Raw genomic sequence first — 12,870 nt, forward strand, 5'->3', positions numbered from 1 at the left:
AGGCAGGAATACCTCGGGCCTATTCTTACCCCGGACCCGCAGGGGGGAGTTGCGCTGTACATACCTAGTGGCAGAAATCTTACTACAGTAACTCTTCCGATGGCACTGTTATTCTTTTTCTTTGTACCCCCTTATATGCTTCTCCATCCTGATCTATCCAGAATTTACTTACAGGGTATGAATAAAAAATTTTGAAGCATCAAAAACAACGTTACCATGCCTAATACAGTGTGTGAAAACCATTTGAATTCGAAACAGCTTCCACTCATCTCTGAATGGAGAACTACAGCTCCTGTATGATTTTCAAGACTATCATCCATTTCTTCCCAAAAAAAAATAATGGCAAGTTTAGGTAGTGATGAAGGAGGTGGATAGCTGGTGGACTGTGGAGATGCGACAATTCATTCTCGTGCACACAGAACCTGTTCTGGATGTTTCAAGCTCTGAACAGGAGCCCTATCATATTTGAACACAGTACCACCATTGGGGAACAAACTTACACAATAAATCACACAAATCTATAGGCAGTGTATTCAACTAAATACTTATGGATTACAATTACAAGTAACTTAAACTGGAATGATCACAGATAATATTGTGGGGAAGGCAAACTGAAGACATACTATTTATTGAAATGAATTGATTGTATGGCACTAATGGCTGGGAGTCCCTGACTTTGGAAGTTTGGCTGCTGAGTTGCAAGCCATTTCAGTTTACACCACATTGGTATACTTGCTTGTCAATGATGATGAAATGATGGGGGACAACAACACCCAGTCCCTCAGTGAAGAAAATCTGACCTGGTCGGGATTGAATCCGGGTCTCTGCATGGCAGTCAGATGTGCTGACCACACATCTAAGGAGGCAGACAATACAAATTGAGTGACTGCCTATACTATGATTGTCCATTTTCTTCTGGATATAATCCTGTAAAATGTGTAATCCACATTAGATAGGATTGATGGAGGACATAAAAACAATTCGAAGAAGGGCAGCTCCTATTGAATTATTGCAAACCAGGAGAGAGAGCACCATGAATATATGTGGATTGTTGTGGAAATCATTAAAATAATCATTGTGGCAGGACCTTCTCATGAAATTTTAATCATCAATTCCCTCCTCTGAATGCAAAAATTGTTCTTTGGTACCCACCTACATAAGGAGAAATGATCATAAGAAATCAGAGCTGGCACAGAAAGATTTAAATGTGCTTTCCCTGCACACCTTCCGAGAGTAGAACAGCAGAGAAATAGCTTGAAGGTGGTTCAATGAACCTCCACCTGGCGCTTAATTGGGAATTGTGATTGAATAGCATGACGTGGCTGCCCAAATAATCACCAAGCACCCATCATGTTTCATTCCTGGCACAAAGTTGGACAGAAGTTGGAAACTGTGTGAAACAAAGACTCATCTGAGCAAAAGCTATTCTTCCACTGGCCCATAGTCCAGGTTTTATGGCTTCGGCCTCATGTTTTACTGTTACAGGCATTTATATCACTGATTAATGGTTTTGGGATTCCATCTCATCTGGCAGTCACCTGTTTCTGGGGCTTCCTTCATGTTTTTTTGGTGTGGACAGGGTTCGTGAGTGCAACATTTAGTTCCACAGTGACTTTTGTAGGTATCATACTCTTATTTTTGGTACAATCATCATCAATGAATCTGTCATGATCACTCAACATATAGTTTTGTCTACTTTGTAACTTAAGAGACAATGTTTCTGTTTTCATTGTATGTGGTACAAATCTTCAATACAATGCCTCTCCAAACACCAAACACTTTGGCTATCTTGGTTGGCGAAGCACCTATCATACAAGCACTAACAGTTTGTCAACTTTTGAATTCACTTAGCTACAGCACAATGCACTCATGATTACACACAACACCATCCTGATCATGACTGACACTTACAACATACTGAGGAAACTGCACAGGAGCTCAAATGTTCAAATGTGTGTGAAATCTTATGGGACTTAACTGCTAAGGTCATCAGTCCCTAAGCTTACAGACTAAATTAACCTAAATTACCCTAAGGACAAACACACACTAACCTTCGCCGGGACCAGCCGAACAGTCCATGACTGCAGCGCCTTAGACCGCTCAGCTAATCCCACGCGGCTGCACAGGTGCTACTTGTGGTCAAATATAACAGCGTAACATGAAGGTTTGGCTAGCATCTGAATTCATGTTTAAGCATGCATGACCCTTTATTTTTGCCCAACTCCTTATTTCTACACATTCGTATCCCTTTCTAAATGTGGAAATTCCTTCTTCATATATACTTACATTGAGGTTTTCTACCCCTGAAGTAAATGGGGAAGAACAGAAAGTTCTTACAAAGATGCAGATAAAATAAGTGAAAGAGTTAGATGTCTCTGGACAAGCCAGTCAAAGTAATGAAACGAAGAACACGAGCAGCTGCTCGAGTGTCATCCGCTAAAATATCCTGTAAAGTAGATGGCAGAGACAGGACAACACGAGATTGACTAAAACAGGGACACGACAATAAAACATGGTGCACTGTTAATGCATGACCACAAGGGCACTGCGGGGCTGGGTCACCGGAGAGCAGGTAGTGGTGGCTAAACCGGCAATGCCCAATCCACAACCTGGTCAGAAGGACCTCTTCTCGCCAAGATGGTCGGGAGGAGGTTGTCCAAGCAGTTGTGAACAGTTTTACTGCCCGCAGCTTGTTGCCTTGAAGTGATGACCAAGTGTCCCACCACAAGGACACAAGCCTCTTACAAACAACCCCACTAACGTCAGTTGACGGGACACAATGGGAGGCTGGCCGAGGCAGGAGGACTGCAGCCTTGGCTGCAGCATCAGCAGCCTCATTCCCAGGCACTCCTACATGGCCAGGAACCCACAGAAAGCTGACAGAAGAGCCATCCTCAGCAAGGGAATGGAGGGACTGCTGGATCCGTTGCACCAAGGGATGGTCCGGATTATGGAGCTCCAAGGCTCTGAAGAGCACTGAGTGAATCAGGGCAGAGTACATACGATGAATGGCGGTGGCGGCGGGCATACTGAACGGCCTGATTGAGAGCAAAAAGCTCGGCTGTAAAGCTGGAACACTGGTCGAGGAGCCGGTATTTAAAGGTGACGGCCCCGACGACAAAGGCACAGCCGACACCATCGTCAGTTTTGGAGCCATCAGTGTAAATAAAGGTGTGACTGGCAAGTCGCGCATGAAGTTCGGCAAACCGTGAGCAATACACTGCAGCCGGAGTACCCTCCTTTGGGAGCGAGCTGAGGTCGAGATAAATATGAACCGGAGCCTGGAGCCAAGGTGGTGTCGGGCTCTCACCCTCTCTGAAGGTGGTAGGGAGGGCAAAATCCAATTGTCAAAACATGCGACGAAAGTGGACTCCAGGGGGCAGCAGGGCAGAGACATACAACCCATACTGATGGTCGAGAGAATCGGCGAAGAAGGACTGATAAGAGGGGTGGTCGGGCATTAACAACATCCGGCAAGCATACCGACAAAGCAGTACGACCAGTAGGTCAATGGTAATTCGGCAGCTCAAGCATAAAGACTCTCGACAGGACTAGTGTAGAAGGCTCTGGTCGGAAGACATAACCCCCTATGGTGGATGGAGTTGAGACGGCGTAAGAGGGATGGCCGAGCAGATGAGTAGACGAGGCTCCCATAATCCAGCTTTGATCGGACTATGGACCGATACAAGCGAAGCAGGACAGTGCGATCCGTTCCCCAAGATGAACCACTAAGAACTCTGAGGACATTAAGGGAACATGTACAATGGGCAGCCAAATAAGAGACGTGCGGAGACCAACGAAGTTTCCTATCCAGCCCTAGAAACTTAGTTGTTTCCACAAACGGGAGAACAACGGGACCGAGATGTAAGGATGGCGGAAGGAACACTTTATATCGCCAAAAGTTGATGCAAACAGTCTTCTCTTCAGAGAACCGGAAGCCATTTGCCACACTCCATGAGTATAGGCTGTCTAGACAACACTGAAGGCAGCACTCCAGGAGGCATGTTCTCTGGGCACTGCAGTAGATCGCGAAGTCATCGACAAAAAGAGAGCCTGAGACATTTGGTGGAATGCAATCCATAATTGGATTGATCGCTATGGCAAAAAGGGCTACGCTCAAGACGGAGCCCTAAGGCATTCCGTTCTCCTGGAGGAAGACGTCGGACAAGACGGAACCCACTCATACCCTAAACTTTTGATCTGTTAAAAAGGAATCAATAAAAAGGGGCAGGTGACCGTGTAGACCCCACCTGTGCATAGCGCAGAGGATACCTCCTCTCCAACAAGTATCATAAGCCTTCTGCAAATCGAAGAACACGGCTACCGTTTGGCGCTATCGCAAAAAGGTGTTCATCATGAATGTCGACAGCGGAGCGGCGGTGATGAAAGCCGCGTTAAACATTGGTAAGTAGCCGTCAAGATTCAAGAATCCAAACTAACTGAGCATTAACCATGCGCTCCATCACCTTACAGACACAGCTTGTAAGAGAAATGGGGCGGTAACTAGAAGGAAGGTGTCTATCCTTCCCGGGTTTGGGTATAGGAACAACGACGGCGTCACGCCAACGCATGGGGACTTGACCTTCGGTCCAGACTCGATTGTAGGTACGAAGAAGGAAGCTTTTGCCTGCCGGAGAAAGGTGTGCCAGCATCTGAACGTGAATGGCATCTGGCCCCGGAGCAGAGGACCGAGACAGTGCAAGTGCACGTTCGAGTTCCTGCATAGTAAAGGGGGCATTATAATTTTCCAGATTCAGCGAGTGGAAGGAAGGTCGCCGAGCCTCTTCTGCCTCTTTCCTGGGAAGGAAGGCAGGATGGTAATGGGCAGAGCTTGAAACCTCCGCGAAAAAGCGGCCGAAGGCGTTGGAGACATCCACAGGATCAACAAGGACCTCATTACCTGAAGTCAGGCCAGATACTGAGGAGTAGGCCTTAATGCCCGACAGCCGGCACAGACGACAGAAGAGGGAATAAAACTGTTAAAGGAGCTGGTGAAAGAGGCCCAACAAGCTTTTTTGCTGTCTTTGATGACTCTACGGCATTGCGCTCGGAGTCGTTTGTATCCAATACAATTCACCAACGTAGGATGGCGGCGAAAGGTGCGTAAAGCACGTCGTTGAGCACGGATAGCGTCTCTACAAGCCTCATTCCACCAGGGGACGGAAATGCGACGTGAAGAAGAGGTAGTACGAGGAATGGAACGTTCAGCAGCAGTGATGATAACAGCAGTGAGGTATTCGACCTGACTGTCACAACTGAGAAAATCGTGGTCCGGAAAGGTCGCCAGGGAGGAGTAAAGTCCCCAGTCAGCTTTCGGTATGTTCCAGCTCTAAGGACGTGGGGATGGGGTGTGGTGCAGGAGACGAACGACACAGGGGAAGTGGTCGCTCAAATAGGTGTCAGAAATGACATACCACTCGAACCGACGGGCAAGAGTGGTAGAACAGATCGAGAGGTCCAAGTGGGAGTAGGTCTGAATAGAGTCCGAGAGGAAAGTTGGGGTGCCAGTATTGAGACAGACAAGATTGAGATGGTTGAAGACATCCGCCAAGAGTGAGCCTCTTTGACAGGATGCAGGAGAGCCCCAAAGGGGATGATGAGCATTGAAGTCGCTGAACAATAAATACGGCGGAGGAAGCTGAACAATCAGATGCATCATGTCAGCCCGACTAACTGCGGATGACGATGGAGTGTAGATGGTACAAACAGAAAAAGTAAAAGCAGAAAGAGTAATACGGACAGCTATTGCTTGGAGTGGGGTGGTCAATGGGATGGGATGGTAATAGACATCATCCCAAACTAGCAACATGACCCCACCATGAGCTGGGATACCGTCCACAGGGGTGAGGTCATATCGCTCCGAGGTATAGTGGGCAAAGGCAATACGGTCAGTCGGGCGCAACTTGGTTTCCTGGAGACCAAGGACGAGTGGACAGTGCAGGCGGAGGAGCAGTTGTAATTCCTCCCGATTAGAGCGAATACCTCTTATGTTCCAATGTAACAAGGCCATTGCTAGTCAAAGAAGAGGGGGAAAGAGACGGGGAAGAGCTGGTCACCTAAGGCCGCAGAGGGCCAGATTTCGAGGGAACAACGCTACAACCGGCGGGAGGCGGATCCTGTTCCATCGATTCGTCACCAGCTGCAGCTGCTGTCCCTGGTGGTGTAGGAGGGGCAGCATCATTTGCCGACGAGAGGCCAGCTGAGCGCCTGGCAGCAGAGCGTCCTGGCGAAACTGAGGATGGCCGGGAGCAGCGACTCACGGATGGAGCATCAGACTAAACGCGCCGGGGTGGAGAGGGGGAGAGAGACGACTTCTTGGAGGCCTTCTTGGAAGTCCGAGGAGGCACAGGGATGGTGGGCTGAACCCGAAGGAGGTCTCCACGCGCTGGGTCCATTTTGGAACGCCGGACCTCGGAAGCTGGGGTCGCGAACATTTCCCCAATGGACGCCTGAGAAGAGGATCGCTTGTCAGGCGGCGGCGGAGGAGGAGGAGGAGGAGGAGGAGGAGGAGGAGGAGGAGGAGGAGGAGGAGGAGTGGCCCCTGGGGCAGAGGGGGCAGGGGGCACGGGGGAGGAGGATTTGGAAGGGAGGGATTTGGGAGGCGGAGGCAGAGACCCCAGATGGGGGGAGGAGGCGGAGGGGGGACAGGATAGGGGTGAGGATACCGCAGAAGGAGTGGACGCAACTGAGGCAAACAAAGCGGTCAACGGCACGGGATGGAGGCGTTCATACTTCTTCCTGGCCTCAGAATAAGAGAGACGATCCAAAGTTTTGAGTTCTCGTATCTTCTTCTCCTTCTGATATGCAGGGCAGTCTGAGGATCTAGGCGAGTGGATGCCAGGACAATTAACGCACTGAGATGGTGGGGTGCATGTATGTTCCTCACGAAGAGGACGTCCACAATCGCCACAAAGGGGCTCAGCCTCACACCGTGACGACATGTGCCCAAAGCGCAAACAGCGAAAGCAGCGCATAGGAGGCGGGACGTAAGGTCGCACGTCGCACCGGTAGCACATCACCTTTACCTTCTCCGGGAGAACGTCCCCCTCGAAAGCGAGGATAAAGGCCCCGGTGTCGATGCGACGGTCTTTGGGGCCGCACTGGACTCGCCGGACGAAATGCACGCCTCGGCGCTCCAGGTTGGCCCTGAGCTCCTCATCAGATTGCAGCAGGAGGTCCCGATGAAAAATAGCCCCCTGCGTCCTATTTAGTGCTAGATGCGGGACAATGGACACTGGGATGTCCCCGAGGCGGTCGCACGCCTGGAGCGCCGCCGACTGTGTGGCGGAGGTGGTCTTTATAAGAACGGACCCCGAACGCATCTTGCTGAGAACCTCGATTTCCCCGAAGATGTCTTCAATGTGCTGGGCTTGGAGGTGGCGAACATCCCCCCCATCGGTTCGAGAACAGACCAAATAGCGGGGGAAGTACTTCGCCCCAAGCCGGCGGGCCTGTCCCTCCTCCCAGGGAGTGGCCAAGGAGGAAACGGCAGGAGAACCAGAACTAGAGACAGTACCTTTTCTTTTGAAAGACTCGGCCGCAGAGCGACCTGATACATGTTGACGTTTCATCTGCGAAACGTCCGCCCCGATACCACCCACTCCGACCAGGGGCTCTCCCCACGGGCGCCACCCAGCCTCAGCAAGGGCCACCTGGCAGGAGGACCATTGCCGGGAGTCCTGATGCCCCAAGGAGACAGGCATCTACTCCTTGGCCGACGTGGGGAGGGTGCAGCTCAGGTATCGGCAGTACGATCCCTGTGTTGTCAGGGGGCTACAACCTAGAGGGTACATGATGACCCCACCACAACGGGCTGGCTACCATGCTGGATTTCAGGTGCCAGGGAAAGTCCATCAGGATCGTAGGTGCAGATGGGGACGCACTATGGGCGTAACTTGTACAACCCATCAGGCGTTTAGGCCCAATTTGAGGAATAGTGGGTATGGTTACAACGCCAGTACAATGCTGAGTGCCAAGGTCTTAGCGCACTGAGGACCAGTGGCACACCACGTAAGGCGTCCTTCCCCAAAAGGCTCGTACTTCTGTAGAATTTTGAAAAATGGAGGTCAAACCCCAAGGGGGACCATCACATGGAAGGCCGAAACGGTTGAAACTCCTTTTAGTCGCCTCTTACAACAGGCAGGTATACCTCGGGCCTATTCGTACCCCAGACCCGCAGGGGGGAAGAGGGGGTGTGGGGTCCTATGGCACCTATGTATCGTTCCCAGCAAATCAGTTTCTGAAATTTGATTAGGTAACAGGCCCAGGTGTGGAGTTTTTTAAAGACCAGAAGAAGAGCAGTAGAAGGGTGCCGCTTTAAGTGTTGAAGAGTATGGCGGCAGTCTTATGGCTGCAGCAATTTCCAGAGTCCACCAAGGGACCATCTTCTGGTGGGGGTAACCTGAAGGAGGAGGGATTGCTGAAACAGCTGCTGAAAGGATGGAGACAGTCAAGATCTGAGTAGATTCATCAACACTGTCCTGTGGCAATACGGGGGGATGACGGCACCCCAATCAGCCTTAGATAGGGCCCACCTGGGGGGGTGGTGGAGCGAGAGACACTGAAGGAAGGTCAAAATCACATAATTGTCGCTGTCACATAAGTCATCGTGGACACCCCACTCAATGGAGGAAGGCCAGGACTGCAGATGGAGAGGTCAATGGTTGAGAAAGTGCCATGCGCCACACCAAAGTGTGTGGGAGCGCCTGTGTTTAGTAAACAGAGGTCAAGCCCTGCCAGAACAGCTTCAACTGTCTTGCCCAGGGCAGTAGTTGTATGACTACCCCACAGAGGGTTGTGGGCATTAAAGTCCCCTAATAAAAGGAAGGGAGAAGGGAGTTGAAGGGTGGTGAGGGCATGGGTTTGGGCGGCCTGTCAGGTGGGAGGTAAAGATTACAGATTGTGACTGGAGTGGCCAGATGGACTGACAGCAATGGCTTCCAGATTGGTATGGAGGGGAACCCATTTAGTAACAATGTCCTTGGGGACCAAGGTGCAAACACCACCAGAAGCCCGCAAAAGGTAAATTCGGTTCTGACAGAATGTGGAACCCTCAAAGGGTCGGTGAGTAAGAATTGACTAAATGGGTCTCCTGGAGCACAATACAAGCGGCAGAGTAGAAGGAAAGAAGGGGCTGTAACTCTGGAAGGTGACGCAAATATCCATTACAATTCCACTGAAGGATTCTTAAGCCAGAGTCCAAAGCGGAAGCAATTGAACCGGAGGCGGTCACGCCACCAGGTGGCTATCTGTCACTGATAAGGATGGGGTAATATCCATAGAGGTGGGGTCAGACTGTTGGTTCATTGACTGTAGGAGGGGAAGGCCACACCTCAGGCGGTACCAGAGAGGCCTTGCCCTTGTTCCTGCATTTCTGCTGCTTCTCTTGGGAAGGGAGAGAAGGGCAGACTTCAGCGAGAGCAGGAATGGTATTACACTCGGCAATCTTGGCGCCCACCAGGCGCGAACATTGCTGCCAATATGGAGCAGTAGATCGCCTTTCAGGGGGTGCCGGGAAGAGGAGTCCTGGGAGGGAGCTCCAGTACCGGTGGCCACCGAAGGAGGGCAGCACTTCTCCAGCGGGGGACAGGGAGAAGCACCCAAAAGGGTGGGTATGGGTACTGAGGGGGAGGGGGTTTGGGAGAGGGGGGCAGGAGGAGGAGGAGGAGGAGGAGGAGGAGGCTGAAGGCATGGGGCGAATGGGGTGGGGCTGGGAAGAGGACGTGGTAGGAGGGGTAATGGGCGTAATTTAATCAAAAGTAGAGGTTATAGACACGGGATGGAGCCGGTCATATTTTGACGAGCCTCAGTGTAGGTGAGCCAATCTAAGGTTTTGTACTCTTGAATCCTCCTTTCTGTCACAAACACCGGGCATGTAGGTGAGCCTGGAGAATGATGTCCATTAAAATTTACACACATTGGCGGGGGAGCACAGGCACTCTCCCCCATGGAGAGGGCAGCTGCAGTCACCACAGAGAGGATCAGTGGTGCAGCAGGAAGACGTGTCCAAACCTTAAGCATTTAAAACATATCATTGTTGGTGGAATATAAGGTTTTACATCTCACCGATACACGATTACCTTGACCTTCTCTGGGAGGACATACCCCTCCAAGGCCAGGATAAAGGCACCTGTAGCGATGCAATTGTTTGGAGGGCCTCACTGCACATGGCGGATAAAACTAACACCTCGCTGCTCAAGGTTTGCACAGAGCTCCGTCAGTTTGCAGAAGAAGATCTCTGGATAATACTGCCCTGTACTGAGTTCAAAGATTGGTGGGGCATGACAGACGGACATCACTGAGATGGTCACAAGCAATCAGAGCGTCAGACTGGGCAACAGAAGATGTCTCAATGAGCAAAGCACCGGACCGCATTTTACTCATCGATTCAACTTAGCCATACATATCTTCAATTGTCTCTATGAAAATCAAAGGCTTGGTCGTAGTAAAACTACCACCATCTGTCCTGGTACAAACCAGGTACTGAGGGAAAGGTTTCAACCCAAGCTGGCTAGCTTGCCCCTCCTCCCAGGGGGTGGCCAGAGAGGGGAAGGCTGAATGATCAAAAGGAGTGTCATGTCTGCTACCACTCTTAGAGACAGCCACAGAATGGCCAGGATGGTGAAGCTTTTGTTGTTTCATGTGAAAGGCGTCCACCCTAGTACCACCCACTCTGATCAGGGGCTCGCCCCGTGGGCACCACCCAGACACAGCAAGGACTGTCTGGCACGGCGGCCATTGCCGGGATTTCTAGTGCCCCAAAACAATGAGCATTGACTCCTGGGCATACACGAGGCATTAACAGCTCAGGTACTAGCAGTGTGTTCCCTGTGGTTTCAGGGGGCTCAGCCAAGTGGGTACTTAACAGCCCCACCACATGGACTGGCTACCATGCCAGTGACCTAGCAGGAGGGGGCCAGGGTGCGAAGGGAAAGGGGAGGGGAGAGGAACCTGCACCATGGAAGCTAGGTAAGGAGTTCATCCCCAAATGGCTCACACTGAACGGAAAATTTTTGGAAATGGAGGTCAAACCCCAAGGGGACCAAAAGGAGATGGAAACAGCAAACTAAACAATAGGACAGACCAAAACAAAGTCAGGAGGATAGCCATGTCGACATGAAGTCCACTATGAGGGAAAAGAGGGGACAGGGGCAAAGGAGCAAGGAGAGGGAGGAAGAGGAACAGGGATGGTAATGCAGCCTTCAAAGGAAAGGAAAGGAGGCTGCAATAGCTCGGGGCCCCGTGCGCGCCACACACGTACCCACAAAAGGACTGTGGGCCCCTGGTAGGAACGGGGTATGGTGTAGAACAGGCTTACCTGCTGTTGCGCCGCCATCTTGTTCCTGCCGCGCCGGCCACCACCACCGCCGCCGCCTCCCCCACGGCCACCAGGTGTCTGCATGCGCCCACCAGCTGCTGGGGGGCCAGTCCGCCCCACATCGCTGCGGCTCGAGTTGCCCCTATTGAGATAACAAAACTGTATGTATTTCCATAGAAAATACTCAAATTTCGTATGTTTATATGATAGTAGTGACCATTCATGTCAGTCAGCACAAGTATACAGTACATAGGTGAGTGAAAGTGTTTCGTTATCAACTCAGAAAGTAGTTAATGGTAATTTTTTGTTTCTCTGCAAGTAGATGTCTACCATCCTGGTCTGTACTGAAATCCCAAAGCTGCAGTTGCACAGCAAACACTACAAAAGGAGTCAAAACCAAATGTATCTGTATTTAAAGAAAAATACTTTAACGATCCTTGCAGAGTGGTTAAAATACACAGTAACAGTGCGCCATGACAAAGCAGTGATTAGGGGAAGTCAACTAACTAAATGAGGGGTTTCCTTTAAATTTTTGACCCCTTTCCCCTCTTGGTGAGATCATGGGACGCCGCCCCCCGCCCCCCCTCGCGCTAGGTTTACTCCGCAGTTGGGTAAAAATGTGTAAATTTTTTTGAGTACCGTACCTCAGTCGACAAAAACGAACCCCTTACAGGACGGCTATGTTGTCCGTCTCTCAGAGTAACTGTCAGAAACCCTTTTTCTCAAGAACGATTACGCGTATCAAGTTGAAATTTGCGTTATGTACTGAAGTCTACGGTCACTTAGCGGTGTAAAATATTGAAGCTTCTAAGACAATGCAATCAAAAGATACAACCATCTAAGTCATATTTTAACGCTTGCAAACTCGCTCATCTAAACCTATAGTGTACTTCCCGTTGGCTTACAATCATGAAATTTGGAAAAAAAGGAAGATTTCACAGTACAACCACAGGAGAAATCCGAAAACTGTAAATTTAATTACATCTCACGAAAAAATGTGTCATTTCTCTCGTGACTTAAAAACTTTCTAAAGCCAAGATTGCATAAATATTTCTTTATTTACAACAACCAGACTTCGCTGTCATCTTCAGGTCTGCCGAAATCGGTTGTTGTAAATAACTAAATATTATACGATCTTGACCTTGGAAAGTTTTTACCAAGTAAAACATATCGCTACTGCTGATTTCTCAGCATGAGAAAATGCACTCTTATCTGTGTTCGTCTGTTTCACAGTATGCGCTTCACAGTGCAAGCAAAGGAAAAAATCCGAAAAATATTTATTTTTAATTATATCATCCGAAGAAATATTTTTTCTCTTATTTGATATCCGACATCAAACTTGAAATTAAAACGAACATCAGTTTTTGCATTCAGGCTGACTGGGTCGCAATGGTAAAAATGAATCAACCAGAGAAAGACTATTGCTCAGTATGCCGCGTTTCGAAATTCATTCACTACCGGTATCAGATATCTTACTGCAATTAGATACGGCATTTCAAGTTTTATGTGAAAGAAACATTCGCAGACTAGTAACCGCCCATGGATATCTGATG

General features: G+C 49.8%; 1 protein-coding gene across 1 annotated transcript in view; it reads right to left on the reverse strand.

The window, feature by feature from the left end:
- LOC126161606 (uncharacterized) overlaps positions 1–12,870 on the reverse strand; it is a 291,084-nt gene that overhangs the window by 82,526 nt on the left and 195,688 nt on the right. Inside the window, exon 2 of the mRNA XM_049917557.1 lies at positions 11,318–11,459. Within this exon, the coding sequence (XP_049773514.1) occupies positions 11,318–11,401 (84 nt within the window). The 5' untranslated portion in view covers positions 11,402–11,459. The remainder of the gene's footprint in view (positions 1–11,317; positions 11,460–12,870) is intronic.

Source organism: Schistocerca cancellata, chromosome 2 (genome assembly GCF_023864275.1).
Source record: "Schistocerca cancellata isolate TAMUIC-IGC-003103 chromosome 2, iqSchCanc2.1, whole genome shotgun sequence".
In the NCBI taxonomy this organism is placed as follows: Eukaryota; Metazoa; Arthropoda; class Insecta; order Orthoptera; family Acrididae; genus Schistocerca; species Schistocerca cancellata.